This window comes from Neoarius graeffei, chromosome 20, assembly GCF_027579695.1.
Source record: "Neoarius graeffei isolate fNeoGra1 chromosome 20, fNeoGra1.pri, whole genome shotgun sequence".
Classification (NCBI taxonomy): Eukaryota; Metazoa; Chordata; class Actinopteri; order Siluriformes; family Ariidae; genus Neoarius; species Neoarius graeffei.
Genome location: NC_083588.1, coordinates 14,798,439 through 14,812,875, shown reverse-complemented (window position 1 = coordinate 14,812,875; position 14,437 = coordinate 14,798,439). Strand labels below are relative to the sequence as shown.

At 41.6% G+C, this 14,437-nt stretch overlaps 1 protein-coding gene across 7 annotated transcripts in view; it reads left to right on the top strand.

Annotated features, from left to right (window-relative positions):
* The window catches only part of caskin1 (CASK interacting protein 1), a 276,168-nt gene that overhangs the window by 231,789 nt on the left and 29,942 nt on the right, over window positions 1-14,437 (top strand). For 5 of the 7 annotated variants that reach the window (XM_060901306.1, XM_060901301.1, XM_060901304.1 and 2 more), the window contains exon 12: window positions 8,245-8,325. The exons of the other annotated variants lie outside the window; for them this stretch is intronic. In XM_060901306.1, the coding sequence (XP_060757289.1) occupies window positions 8,245-8,325 (81 nt within the window). The remainder of the gene's footprint in view (window positions 1-8,244; window positions 8,326-14,437) is intronic. 7 annotated transcript variants of the gene reach the window in all.

Here is a 14,437-nt window from a genome sequence, read left to right as displayed (position 1 = left end):
TACAAAGAGTCATTTTCTTATGTTATAGCAGCTACAAACAGTCGTTCTCTTACGTTATCGCAGCAACAAAGAGTCGTTCTCTAACGTTATTGCAGCTACAAAGAGTCATTCTCTTACGTTATCACAGCTACAAACAGTCGTTCTCTTACGTTATCACAGCTACAAACAGTCGTTCTCTTACGTTATCACAGCTACAGACAGTCGTTCTCTTACGTTATAGCAGCTACAGTCATTCTCTTATGTTATAGCAGCTACAAACAGTCATTCTCTTACTTTATCGCAGCCGCACAGTCAATTTCTTACGGTATCAAGGCTACAGTCGTTCTCTTATGTTTTGCAGCTACAAACAGTCGTTCTCTTACGTTATCGCAGCTACAAACAGTCAATGTTACATTATCACAGCTGTAAACAGTCGTTCTTTTATGTTATAGCAGCTACGAACAGATGTTCTCTTACGTTATCACAGCTACAAACCATTGTCCTCTTACATTATTGCAGCTACAAACAGTCATTCTCTTACATCATCGCAGCTGTAAACAGTCATTCTCTTACGTTATCACGGCTACAGTCGTTCTGTTACATTATCACAGCTACAAACAGTCGTTCTCTTACGTTATCACAGCTACAAACAGTCGTTCTCTTACATTATCACAGTGGCAGTAGTTCTCTTATGTTATCACAGCTACAAACAGTCGTTCTCTTACATCATCGCAGCCACAGTCATTCTCTTACATTATCACGGCTACAGTCGTTCTCTTATGTTATCACAGCTACAAACAGTTGTTCTCTTACGTTATCACAGCTACAAACAGTAGTTCTCTTACGTTATTGCAGCTACAGTCATTCTCTTACGTTATCACAGCTACAAACAGTAGTTCTCTTACGTTATCGCAGCTACAAACAGTCATTCTCTTAGGTTATTGCAGCTACAAACAATTGTTCTCTTACGTTATTGCAGTGAAAAACAGTTGTTCTCTTACGTTATCACAGTGACAGTCATTCTCTTACGTTATCGCAGCTACAAACAGTCGTTCTCTTACGTTATCGCAGCTACAAACAGTCGTTCTCTTATGTTATCACAGCTACAAACAGTCGTTCTCTTATGTTATTGCAGCTACAGTCGTTCTCTTACATTATTGCAGCTACAAACAGTCATTCTCTTACGTTATCGCAGCTACAAACAGTCTTTCTCTTACGTTATCGCAGCTACAAACAGTCGTTCTCTTACGTTATCACAGCTACAAACAGTCGTTCTCTTACGTTATCGCAGCTACAAACAGTCATTCTCTTACGTTATCGCAGCTACAGTCATTCTCTTATGTTATCGCAGCTACAAACAGTCATTCTCTTATGTTATCGCAGCTACAAACAGTCGTTCTCTTACTTTATCGCAGCTACAAACAGTCATTCTCTTACGTTATCGCAGCTACAAACGGTCGTTCTCTTACGTTATCGCAGCTACAAACGGTCGTTCTCTTAAGTTATCGCAGCTACAAACAGTCGTTCTCTTACGTTATCGCAGCTACAAACAGTTGTTCTCTTACGTTATCACAGCTACAAACAATCGTTCTCTTACGTTATCACAGCTACAAACAGTCGTTCTCTTACGTTATCGCAGCTACAAACAGTTGTTGTCTTACGTTATCACAGCTACAAACAATCGTTCTCTTACGTTATCGCAGCTACAAACAGTCGTTCTCTTACGTTATCACAGCTACAAACAGTCGTTCTCTTACGTTATCGCAGCTACAAACAGTCATTCTCTTACGTTATCGCAGCTACAGTCATTCTCTTATGTTATCGCAGCTACAAACAGTCATTCTCTTATGTTATCGCAGCTACAAACAGTCGTTCTCTTACTTTATCGCAGCTACAAACAGTCGTTCTCTTACTTTATCACAGCTACAAACAGTCGTTCTCTTACATTATCACAGCTACAAACAGTCGTTCTCTTACGTTATCGCAGCTACAAACAGTCGTTCTCTTAAGTTATCGCAGCTACAAACAGTCGTTCTCTTACGTTATCGCAGCTACAAACAGTTGTTCTCTTACGTTATCACAGCTACAAACAATCGTTCTCTTACGTTATCGCAGCGACAAACAGTCATTCTCTTACGTTATTGCACTGACAGTCGTTCTCTTACGTTATCGTAGCAAACCTGACAATAAATAATTGCTCAAATGTTTATTTTTTAGTAAATTCCAATGGACACCATTTTTTTTTTACCAATTTTATTCTTCCACCACTTGGTGGTCTGTCCATCTGTCCATATGTGTGTCAAGAATTATTATTAGCACCATATCTCAAGAATGAGTGGTTGAATGTTTGTAGGATTTATAAGGAACTAACACTGTAACCAGCAGATGAACTGATTGTCACGGCAAGGTCAAAGATTTGACATGTTTTTTTCTTCAGCTTCCTTTGTCTTTGTAGTACATTTGAGGCATACGGTTTGGTAACAGGTAAGGCCGGACTTGTTGTTTGTGTCGAGTTGTACTTATTTGATACAAACTTCCTCCTTTTTCCAGCGTTGATCTTTGAGTGTTGCTGTGTCCACTGTGCATGTAAGCCTGTACGCCAGTTACATTGGGAGATTGAGCTGAAAATCAGATGCCAAAAGGGTACTAGATCTGGCCCTGAGTGTGTAAGTCACAGAGCTATGTTGTGCTTGTTGTCATTTCAGTTTTGGTCTTATTAGACTCAAGATTTTCCTTGTGTTGTAAGGGGAAGTTGATGTGGGTGCAATGAAAAACAGTATTTAAATGGCGAGGCGTTGAAGATTTTGACTGAATAGAATGAAGAACTAATTATAACCTCAGAAGGGCAGTTGGTTTCTGGTCATACGATCTGTTAATTATTATCATCATTACAGTAGAAAAGACACAACACACATCAGATTAACATCACACAACTCCACTCGAAATACGCACAGCATGTGTTTATCATGATGACAAATTAAAGGAAAAAAGGTGTCTCTGTTATGCTCTATTGTGTTACTGTCCCCTGAGTTTCCACTTATCACCTTTATCCTATCATGAAATATTCTATGTTAATGTTAAAGTGCATATTCTGGACCAATTTCGGGGTTTTTTTTAATATGAAAGTATGTCCCTTTACACACTCATCCAGAAGGGTAATTTTGCACAAGGCCATCTGTCTACAGCAGAAAAAAATAAAATAACAAAACCCGTCTGGAAAAATCCCAAGGGAGTCTGGAGCCAGATTCGTGACGTTACCTGCGGAAGCACCAGCAGGCTGCGCGAGCTTTGCACGGTTTCAGTGCACAGCCTGTGTAGACCAAGCGCTCCCATTTCTCTCTCATTGTCCAGTCTTTTGGAAAACGATGAGTACTAATCCCATCAAGATTGGTGTTGCTACACCCTCCTACGATACATCTGTTAACCATTTTAATAATTACGCGATAACGTTGAAGAAATTTGCAGAAAACCACCAGGTCGTTTTCTTATAAACAAACGAGCGCTGACGTAGGATTCAGAAGGAGGCGTCCCGCACGCGACGTCACGAAAATCAATGTTTGCCGGGAAATCCAAATGCCAAGTTTTTTCAGAGGTGGACCAATTCAACTCAAATGGCTTGATTTCAACTGAATTTTTCTGGTATTGCGCAAGGTAAAAATAATTGCGCAAAATGTGACAGATATTTGACCAAAGTTTAATATAAAATAGGAGAATTACATTGATCTTGCTCGTGAATTTACCCGTGATATGCACTTTAATGTTAATGTTAATGGGAGTGGACTCTTCCAGGATGATCCCACCCCCATCTGTGAGGGCTCACTGCTCAGTGAATGGTTCAATGAGGATGAAAACGCTCTAAATCCGACTGTATTCTTTGGTCTTGACATGCATCAAATCACCGATTGTGGGAATATCTTTTGGAAGAATGGTGTTTATTCCTCCATTACAGCTCCAGTGACTTGTGTAATCCATGGCAACGTGCACTGAAGCTGTTCTGGAGGACTGTGGTGGTCCAACACCTTACGAAGACACTTGATGTTGGTTTTTCCTTTAATATGTCAGCCATCTGTTGTCAGATAATTAAGGAGTCGTAAAAATGATCCAGACTGAACAGCATCATAATGTTGAACTTGTTCCTTTGCTCATTTGGGATCCTTCGATGTTTCTGCTGAGTGGTAGAAAATTGACTGAGACCTATTTCTGTGATGTCACACCTATGAAATCACAAAATTGACAAGAAGGTTTCTTTTTAACCAAGAAATGGTTTGCTTCATCTTCAAAGAGGCAGGGCCTGTTCAGACTTGGTAGAAACACCCGGTTCAGTCGATAGCTGAGATGGACAGATATATTCACCTCGTATTTTCATGTCTTGAATGCGTCTTCGGTGAGGGCTTAGGATCACATTTTGCGACTTAAAGCTAGACTGCCTTTCAAATTTTTCAAGTGTAGGTCATAAGAAAGATTTTCCCCCCGACACCCAGTTATGTTTGTTTAGTTGAAGTTCGAGGTCGTTCCCATCGTCTCATCGATAGTTCTTCGACGTACGGAACACATCGCAGTGCATTTTTTCCCACTGCACGAGAAGTCTGTATAAGCAAAGCGGACAATCCTAGGGGCGTTCTCTCCAGGCGTTTTAGCGCCATTGACGTTAGTTTGTTCCAGAACACGACGTATGAACAGGTGGATGTGCATTCTCTTGCACGAAATTAGTATAAAAATTAATGTAGATATAAATATCTTCTGCCAAATTATTATGGCATGTTACAAAAAAGCAAAGAAAAAACCTGAGTCCTCGTCTCCAATGTACGAGTCCAAATGCGGTTAATGCACGAGTCCGAGTCATCAGTGCTCAATTCCAAGTCAAGTCACGAGTCCTTAAAATTAGGGCACGAGTCGGATTCAAGTACTGCAAGCTTGTCAGGTGTTATTATTAACATAGATGCATAGATACAGGAAATAGACACTAGCATTCCCTTCATCTGTTCAGGACCGGTTTGTTCCACTTTCACGCAGATGACTCTGATAAATGATGTCGTAAGACCAGCATGAGGTTTAAACAGTGCTCAGTGTCCTGCCATTCAACTGATGGAGAACCTCAGATGAGCAGAAAAATATCTTCAGCATTATAACACAAGTCCAGTCACCTGGACACACTAATACACTAATATACGCAGGAAGGTTTCTATGACCATCTTATCTCTACTAACAAGCTCCTAATAAGCTAATAACAAGCTAATGGCAGCTATTTAACAGTTATTCTACGAAATCGAGTCGTACGCACCTTGTCGGCGATAAGCCATGTATGACAAGATTGAGTGGAATAACGTTCTTATTCTCTCCACATTCACTGGATTTTGAGAAACGGAGCATTTTTCTTTGTATTTTTTGCAAATTCGGTCAATAAAAACTTCGTACAAAACGTCCGACAAAATAATTTCCGCGTAGAATGTAAACAAACCGGCGAAATGACCGGAGCAATTTGTGAGAAACGCAATCATGATAGTTCTTGGAAAATGAAAAAAAAAGATATGTTCTTACCATCAAATACTTTTTATTCCATATTTTTTTTCGAGTAGAGTTTTTATTTCGTCCTCGCTTGGTTCAGCAATACGCACCGCCATTTTGTTTTTCTCTCCTCACGGTATATAAGCTGATAGCCTAGTAGCCAATTAGCGCGTGCGATTGCTCATATCCAGTGAATGTGGATACAATAATAAGTCATATTTTCCAGGTAATGATAGTTGGGTCTGATAGTCTGAGTTACACCAAAGAGAGATGCTTCCTTAACTATATTCTCCATCCATTCTACTGTACATTATTCACAAAGGATTGTAGACTTTTCAAACGTTACGAGCGTCAGCACATCCCTGACGACATTCTCAAGTGCTAACACACTTTTACTTTTCATACTTCACATGGAGATGATGTCTGCGACGGCTGCACAAAGACCTTAAAGGAGATACGCGGAACCTTTATTTTTAAATAAATGTCTGAGTGGATAGTATCTCAATCCTCGACTCTTGTATGCTGCATAAATGGGAATAAAAAATAGATATTTTTGAGAGTTAAAATCGACTGCAAAGTTGTTATTCGAGTTGCCCCGCTGAGCCAGCCAGCCCTAAGTGCGTGACGTCACTGCGGGAACCGGTTTTAAGGCCGAGGCCTTTTACAGTTATAGACCAAAGTCATATAAATAAAAATTTACGATGAAAGTAAGAAATGCCGTCACCGACTTGCTCAACTAAGACTGATTTGACTTCATTGATTGTGGGTTGACTCTCATTAAAACAGGATAGGCGTTATAACTTATGCAACATGCATGTACATGCATGCATTTTCACTGATAAACCGTAAAAGGCTAATTAAATAATCAGATGAACTGAGACAATCACATTCTGAAGCAAATTAAATCATCTTATACCGGCAACTTAAACACACAATACAAGTTACATGTATTAATCTAAATGCAGGTAAACAACGAGTGTTGTTGTTTTTGTTGTTTTGTATCCAAATGAGAGTCGGAGCTTCCCCGTCTGTGTTCTCGCTTCTTGAAGGCCGATCTTGTGGCCGATTGTTTTGAAACAATCTGACTTTCAGTTGTTCGTTCAGTTCTCCGTTCATTCGCTTCTTCCACGTAAGGGTGAGATGTTGCTGCTGAGGCAAGCATATCCAGCGGAGAAATCAGACGGCTGCTCCACTCATTCTCCATTTTCTCCATACTGAGTACTCCGCCATTACTGCTCAGCTCAGGCAATTACTAAAACCCGGGACGGGACGTCACCGGTTTTAGCAACAACCACATGGCGGTCACTGCCCGAGTGATAATCTGTCCCGTTCTGTCCCGGGTTTTAACAACAACCCTCGGCTCACACTCCGGGAGAACTGGTGCCACTGAACTTACTTTCCTTTTCTTGTAGTTTTCTTTAATAATTGGTACTGCACCCTCTTTCAGTACGGGCTTATCGCCAACGCTCCTCAACAGATCAGAGGTCTCGTACGAGTCCTCAGTAAAATGTGCAGAGCAGAGGAGAGACCACTTTGTAGGCGCCCAGTGTGCCCATGAACTTCTCGCAAAACGCGTCCAAATCTTTGCAGTTTGAACATTCTTGGGCAATGAATGCAACATAAATCCACCTTCTGTCGTGTTGCTGCACCGGCCAGCAACACATCTACATAGCATGGCGATAAATTAGCTCAAAATGGAGGCTCGGAGTTGCAGTCAGCTCTGTGTTTTAGTATAGCGGAAATGGCATGAGACCGATAGACTTCCTGCAGTGACGTCACGGACGTCAAGGTCATTCACTCAGACCGCTACCTATATGAATCACTTTAATCGTAAAAATTACGATATTAGATTTATTGTTAACGCTTAAAACTATTCCTGTGCCATTCTTGAGGTCTCAAGGCATTTATAAACAAAAAGTGAGGCCATGGTTCTGCGTATCTGCTTTAAGCTCACATACTCAGTGCAGTTTCACAAAGGCTGTCACGTACTATGACTGCTCCAAGACTGCAGGTGGTGCTGTTACATTTTCATGACATTTCCCAAGACTACAGGAAGAAGCTTGCCGTTCCTCAGTCGTGCATCTTGGAATGAATCAGCTTGGGCACGGATCATTTCGAACAGCCTGCTACAGGTTTTGTTCCGCAGCATGTGCATTCGCAGAGGTAGCCCAGCTACCATGCGTACGACGCGTCCATTTCCTCCGCGGTTATGCCGTATTGTTTGTGGAAGTCAGCCGAATGCCATCTCCACACGAAGTATGCCTTTAATGAGAACGCAAAGTGCTGGATATTAAAAAAAGACTGATATGCACTCAGACTTTTGGACCCTGCTAAGTTTTATTCGATAATGCTCTTTTTATAAACATATCGATCAATTTCCTAAAAGACCTTGTGATGCACTGCAGTTGTTCTTGTTTCTAACCTTTCCACATATATAATTATATCTTTGTATATATTATATATGTATTTATTTTTGTGTGTACGTGTGTTTGTACCTTGTGGCATTTATATATGTATATACACAGATATATATGTTGTTGATATATTTATGTACTAATGTATATAAATGTGCAGGTGTGTGTGTGTGAGAGAGAGAGAGAGAGAGAGAGAGAGAGAGGCCAGCTTTGAAAAATAAAATCATACACTGCATAAAATAGTTCTGAAACCTGGAGTTCACATGAATTCAGCGTTACGGTCCTCGGCCACGCTACGGACGTGTACCACGGTGGCACGTTTGTAACGCTGCTCTTTGTGTTGAAGGTTCTCGGGGTTCAGATTCCTCCGGAGGGCCACAGGGGGGCAGCACTGAGGAAATCTGGGTCTTGCGCAAACCTGCAGCAGGTAACAGCAGGGCCTTCATACTCGCTCCTCTTCCTCCTCTCCTTCTAATCCTCTGCTTGCTCATCCCTCCCTCGCTCGCCCTGCTTGATCTGAGATGCTCCTCGGTGTTCCTGGAGCCTTTCCCATCCATCACGCACTAGGCATGTGCCGATAATCGGTTTTCGACGATGTATTCCGAGATCCAACACAAACAATACTGTGAACAAGGATACTGTGTCAATATACCGCTAATAGCTAGTGTGTTTCATTCACAAAGACGCTTAGCTCTGTGTCTCTAGTTCGGGTTCAAATCCAAGTCCAAATGTGCTTTATTGGTATGATACACAATGTTACATCTGAGAATGTAATATCGGTACATGCCTACTGCACACACAGCTGTGTAGACGTTAGAAAGGGTTTTGAGGTATGAGATAGTATGGACTTCCTCCGTCATTCATCCAGGGCATGTTCATTGTAGGCATATGCCAACTCGTTGGCATTTAAGATGTTAGTCTGACTATGGTGCAGGAGTATCACAGACATTTCAGCAGCTGGGATCTTATTACAAACTCAATTGGTTAGATTTATGTCTGTTTTTGCCACTGGATGTAACTGTCCAAAAACTTGCTCAAAGCTAGCGAGGATAGCTAGCAAGGTTTTGGACATCTTCAGGCAGGAGAATTGTTTTTGCAGGCTGCTTGTTGAACCGACCCCTGAAAGTCAAAAAAGTAAAACGTAAATAGTTAACTCAGTTTAAAATGTAAATCAAAGCATTTTCATGTTACTTTGATGAAATATTGTTTCTTCAAGTAGACAGATCAGATGAAAATTCAAATTCGGTCCAGATTGCTTGAAACTGACCTCATTGAATTCAGAACTGAATGCAGAACAACATACCTTTTCCAGAATTAACATATGTGCATCCGTTCTTGAGATATTACAAATCAAAGACTGAAAAAAAAAACAGGTTAATTTTTAGAAAAGTGCCGTAATAATATGTATTAGGATAACATGGTACAAAATGGACCTCAAGATATTTTTAAATTTGCAGGCACGTAGATGGTTGTATGCTGGATCCAAAGTTTGAAAAATTCGTAAAAAAACAAATTATGCAAATCGGTATTTAATTAGTATGAATTATGCTAGGCGGCACGGTGGTGTAGTGGTTAGCGCTGTCGCCTCACAGTAAGAAGGTCCTGTGTTCAAGCCCTGTGGCCGGCGAGGGCCTTTCTGTGTGGAGTTTGCATGTTCTCCCCGTGTCCGCGTGGGTTTCCTCCGGGTGCTCCGGTTTCCCCCACAGTCCAAAGACATGCAGGTTAGGTTAACTGGTGACTCTAAATTGACCGTAGGTGTGAATGTGAGTGTGAATGGTTGTCTGTGTCTATGTGTCAGCCCTGTGATGACCTGGCGACTTGTCCAGGGTGTACCCCGCCTTTCGCCCGTAGTCAGCTGGGATAGGCTCCAGCTTGCCTGCGACCCTGTAGAACAGGATAAAGCGGCTAGAGATAATGAGATGAGAATGAGATGAATTATGCTAATTAGGTAAAACGTTAAATTGGTACACTCTCTTCTTCAAAGTTTCACCAAATGGCTTTATTTGTGCAACATAAAGCTGATCTTAACTCTCATTTCTACATCACAAAGGAGAAATCAACATTAATTATAAACTCTGCATAAATAAGCACTGAATGTCATTCACATCTACCATTCTCTATCAAAATAAAAAAGTAATAAAAGATTTGCTATTTTTGCCATTTTATTTCTCATACCCTCTTTGTGCTCTGTAGGCTTTTGTAGCTCTCAAAAGTAGGGCCTACTAGCGTTTATCATCTCATTCGTCTCATTATCTCTAGCCGCTTTATCCTGTTCTGCAGGGTCGCAGGCAAGCTGGAGCCTATCCCAGCTGACTATGGGCGAGAGGCGGGGTACACCCTGGACAAGTCACCAGGTCATCACAGGGCTGACACATAGACACAGACAACCATTCACACTCACATTCACACCTACGGTCAATTTAGAGTCACCAGTTAACCTAACCTGCATGTCTTTGGACTGTGGGGGAAACCGGAGCACCCGGAGGAAACCCACGCGGACAACATGCAAACTCCGCATAGAAAGGCCCTCGCCGGCCACGGGGCTCGAACCCGGACCTTCTTGCTGTGAGGCGACAGCGCTAACCACTACACCACCGTGCCGCCCAAGAATATAAATGATTATTTCAATTAATATTCACAGGTTTCAAGGCAAAACTCGAAAAAACTGTGAGAGCCACATCCAATAAACACTTCACATTAATTGAATTGAAATTGACGCTCGTGTTTCCGACTTCCATTTTTTAAAACTCTCATTCCGACCACTAAGATCTCAGTATTTTTCATCAAAACGACAGTTATATTCTTGAATAGTTATTTATTTTGATTTGAAAAAACAAGTAGGTAAAGCTATGAAAACTCACTTCAAAGTCTCCCGTGAAGCATAACATCAAAACTAGCTGACGGAAAATCTTGCTGAATACTTCATCAGAAACAGTGAGAGCGAAAGAACATCCCTATAAAAGTTATCTGATTGATATTCACGAGTAATCCAGTCGGAAACCGATCAGGAGAGAGAGAGAGAGCCTGAGCGCTTTCCCGTGACTCAAGAAGAAACGCACCGGCAGTTTTCCAACGTCCCGCGAGCAGAGTGTGTACTCTGTTGTACCAACTTCAACCTGCCGTTACTCCCAAAATACTGAACAGATCTTAACGAAATCAGTGTCTTTAGAAAGCAGAGATTATACGATTTTTAATGATAGTATTCACGATAGAAAATATTCAAGAGTTAAGCAATGACAGATTTGGAAAGTCAGATGAGCGTGTTAGACTCAGAAAAACCTAAGTTCGACCAGAACCAATTTTTCTTGTTTGTCAGAATTCAACCCCAGTGGCATATGATGGGTTTTTCCAAACCACCAGACATTTACAGAGGGACAAAATATTAAGTCTCTAAGATGTCAGTGAAAAAGTGCGTCACACAATATGGCAGCACACGGAGTGTAAAACAGATCAGTGTGCAAACCTGTAAGCGTGCAGGAAAATTCAGTACGTGTGCAGGAATTTCCAGGAAATGACTCAGGAGACATTTTTCAATTTAGTTTTAGTGCTTTTCACAGCAGGTTTGGATTATGTCATGTAACAATTAAGCCTACAGTATATGGTGTAAGTAAATCTAGTATCATAAACATAGACTTTCAGTCCCACTACAGACATTTGGTATTTGCACAAATTTGCATGACAGTAATACAGTGGATTTGGAAAGTATTCAGATCCTTTTACTTTTTGCACACTTTACTGTTTTAAAAAAATTGTACGAAGAACCCAGCCGTTAAATCCAAAGAACTCTCTGGAGACATCTGCGATCAAATTATGTCGCGACAGAGATCTGGTATGGTTATAAAACCATTTCTACAATTTTGAATGTTACCAGGAGCACAGTGGGCTCCACCGTTGTGAAATGGAAGAAGATCGGAATCAGCAGGACTTGTCCTAGAGCTGTCTGTCTGGCCAAACAGTAACCGTGCTCAAGAGCCTTGATCAGAGAGGTGACCAAGAACTCAGTGGCCAGTCTAAAGTTTCAGAAGTTTTCCACAGAGATGAGAAAAACTGCTGGAAGGACAACCAACCATCCATCCATCCATCCATCCATCCATCCATCCATCCATCCATTATCTATAACTGCTTATCCTGTGTAGGGCTGCGGGCAAGCTGGAGCCTATCCCAGCTGACTAGGGGTACACCCTGGACAAGTCACCAGGTCATCACAGGGCTGACACATAGAGACAAACAACCACTCACACTCAATTTAGAGCCACTAATTATTCCAGGGGAAACCGGAGCACCCAGAGGAAACCCACGCAGACACAGGGAGAACATGCAAACTCCACACAGAAAGACCCCCGTTGGCCACTTGGCTCGAACCCAGAACCTTCTTGCTGTGAGGTGACAGTGCTGATCACTACACCGCTGTGCCAGCCATTGGAAGGACAACCTTATGAGAAATATCCCATTGATCAGGCCTTCATGACTATCCTTATGGTGAAGAATGGTGTTGGGTTGCTTCTCAGTGCAGGGACAAGGAGACTGGTCAGAATTCAGGAAAGAAATCCAGAGAGATCCTTGAAGAAAACCTGCTCCAGAGGGCAAACGACACCAGACTGTGGCTAAACTATACCTTTCAGCACAACCACAACCCATACAGCCAAAACAATACTGGAATGGCTTTGGGACAAGCCTTTGAGTGGCCCAGCCAAAGCCTAGAAACCTGTAGAACATTTGTGAAGAGACCTGAAGATGGTATTTCACTGGTGCTCCCCATCCAGCCCGATTGAGCTTGAAAGGTTCTGCCAGGAAGAATAGGAGAAACTGTCCAAATCCATGATTATGGAGATTTACCCAAGAAGACTTGAAGCTGTAATTGCTGCCAAGGGTGCGTCTACTGACCCTTATCAAAAAGAAGTATACTTCAAGTTAATTTTATTAAGTATACTTACAGTAAGTAAAGTTAAAGTATATTTCCTTAAGTATACTTTTGTGTACCAAGTATACCGATATCAAGTCAAGTCAAGTCAAGTTTATTTGTATAGCGCTTTTAACAATAAACATTGTCGCAAAGCAGCTTTACAGAATTTGAACGACTTAAAACATGAGCTAATTTTGTCCCTAATCTATCCCCAATGAGCAAGCCTGTGGCGACGGTGGCAAGGAAAAACTCCCTCAGACGACATGAGGAAGAAACCTCGAGAGGAACCAGACTCAAAAGGGAACCCATCCTCATTTGGGCAACAACAGACAGCATGACTATAACATTAACAGTTCTAACAAGAAGTCAGTTTCGTTGATGTTATAAACTCTTCATTGATGGAAACTTGAGTGCAAAACTGTTCATGGCAACTGCAGTCCTAAAGTTAGCAAGACAACTGTAGTCCTCAGCCATAAAAGCATTACTGTAAGAATCCAGAGCGTCCTCCAGGTATAACCCTCAACTGTCCTCATGGGGCCGTCCTCCACAGGAGCGATGCGATAAAACTCCAACCAGACACAGGGCACCAGGATGGATCAAGCAGGTCCGAGGGGCAGAAGAGGCCAGCATCTCAATCCCACGACCAACATGTAACTCAGAGGGACAGATGGGGGGGGGAGAAAACACAGGTTGTTAGGTATGCCCTAAAAATGACACAAGTATTAAATCTGTGTGGTAGGCTCGCAGAGACGAGTCTCTTGACATCAGGCATAACACACAACAATGGCATGTTAATATGGTTAAAAAATATCATGACCTGCTCTGGCTGGATGCTTGATTGGGTGATGGCGATATCAATGTACTTATAGAATACTTCTAAGTAAAGTAATCTAATACTTCTTGGGACTAAATTGGCCCACTTTTAGTTTATAAACAGTATACATTAAGTCTAAGAGAAGTAAACTTTGAGTACCGGTATATAATGAGTATTTTTTAATTTGTACTGCAAGTATACCACAAGTAAACTTATACAGTGGGGCAAAAAAGTATTTAGTCAGCCACCAATTGTGCAAGTTCTCCCACTTAAAAAGATGAGAGAGGCCTGTACTTTTCATTATAGGTACACTTCAACTATGAGAGACAGAATGGGGGGAAAGAATCCAGGAAATCACATTGTAGGATTTTTAATGAATTAATTGGTAAATTCCTCGGTAAAATAAGTATTTGGTCACCTACAAACAAGCAAGATTTCTGGCTCTCACAGACCTGTAACTTCTTCTTTAAGAGGCTTCTCTGTCCTCCACTTGTTACCTGTATTAATGGCACCTGTTTGAACTCGTTATCAGTATAAAAGACACCTGTCCACAACCTCAAAAACAGTCACACTCCAAACTCCACTATGGCCAAGACCAAAGAGCTGTTAAAGGACACCAGAAACAAAATTGTAGACCTGGGAAGACCGAATCTGCAATATGTGAGCAGCTTGGTGTGAAGAAATCAACTGTGGGAGCAATTATTAGAAAATGGAAGACATACAAGACCACTGATAATCTCCCTCAATCTGGGGCTCCATGCAAGATCTCACCCCATGGGGTCAAAATGATCACAAGAACGGTGAGCAAAAATCCCAGAACCA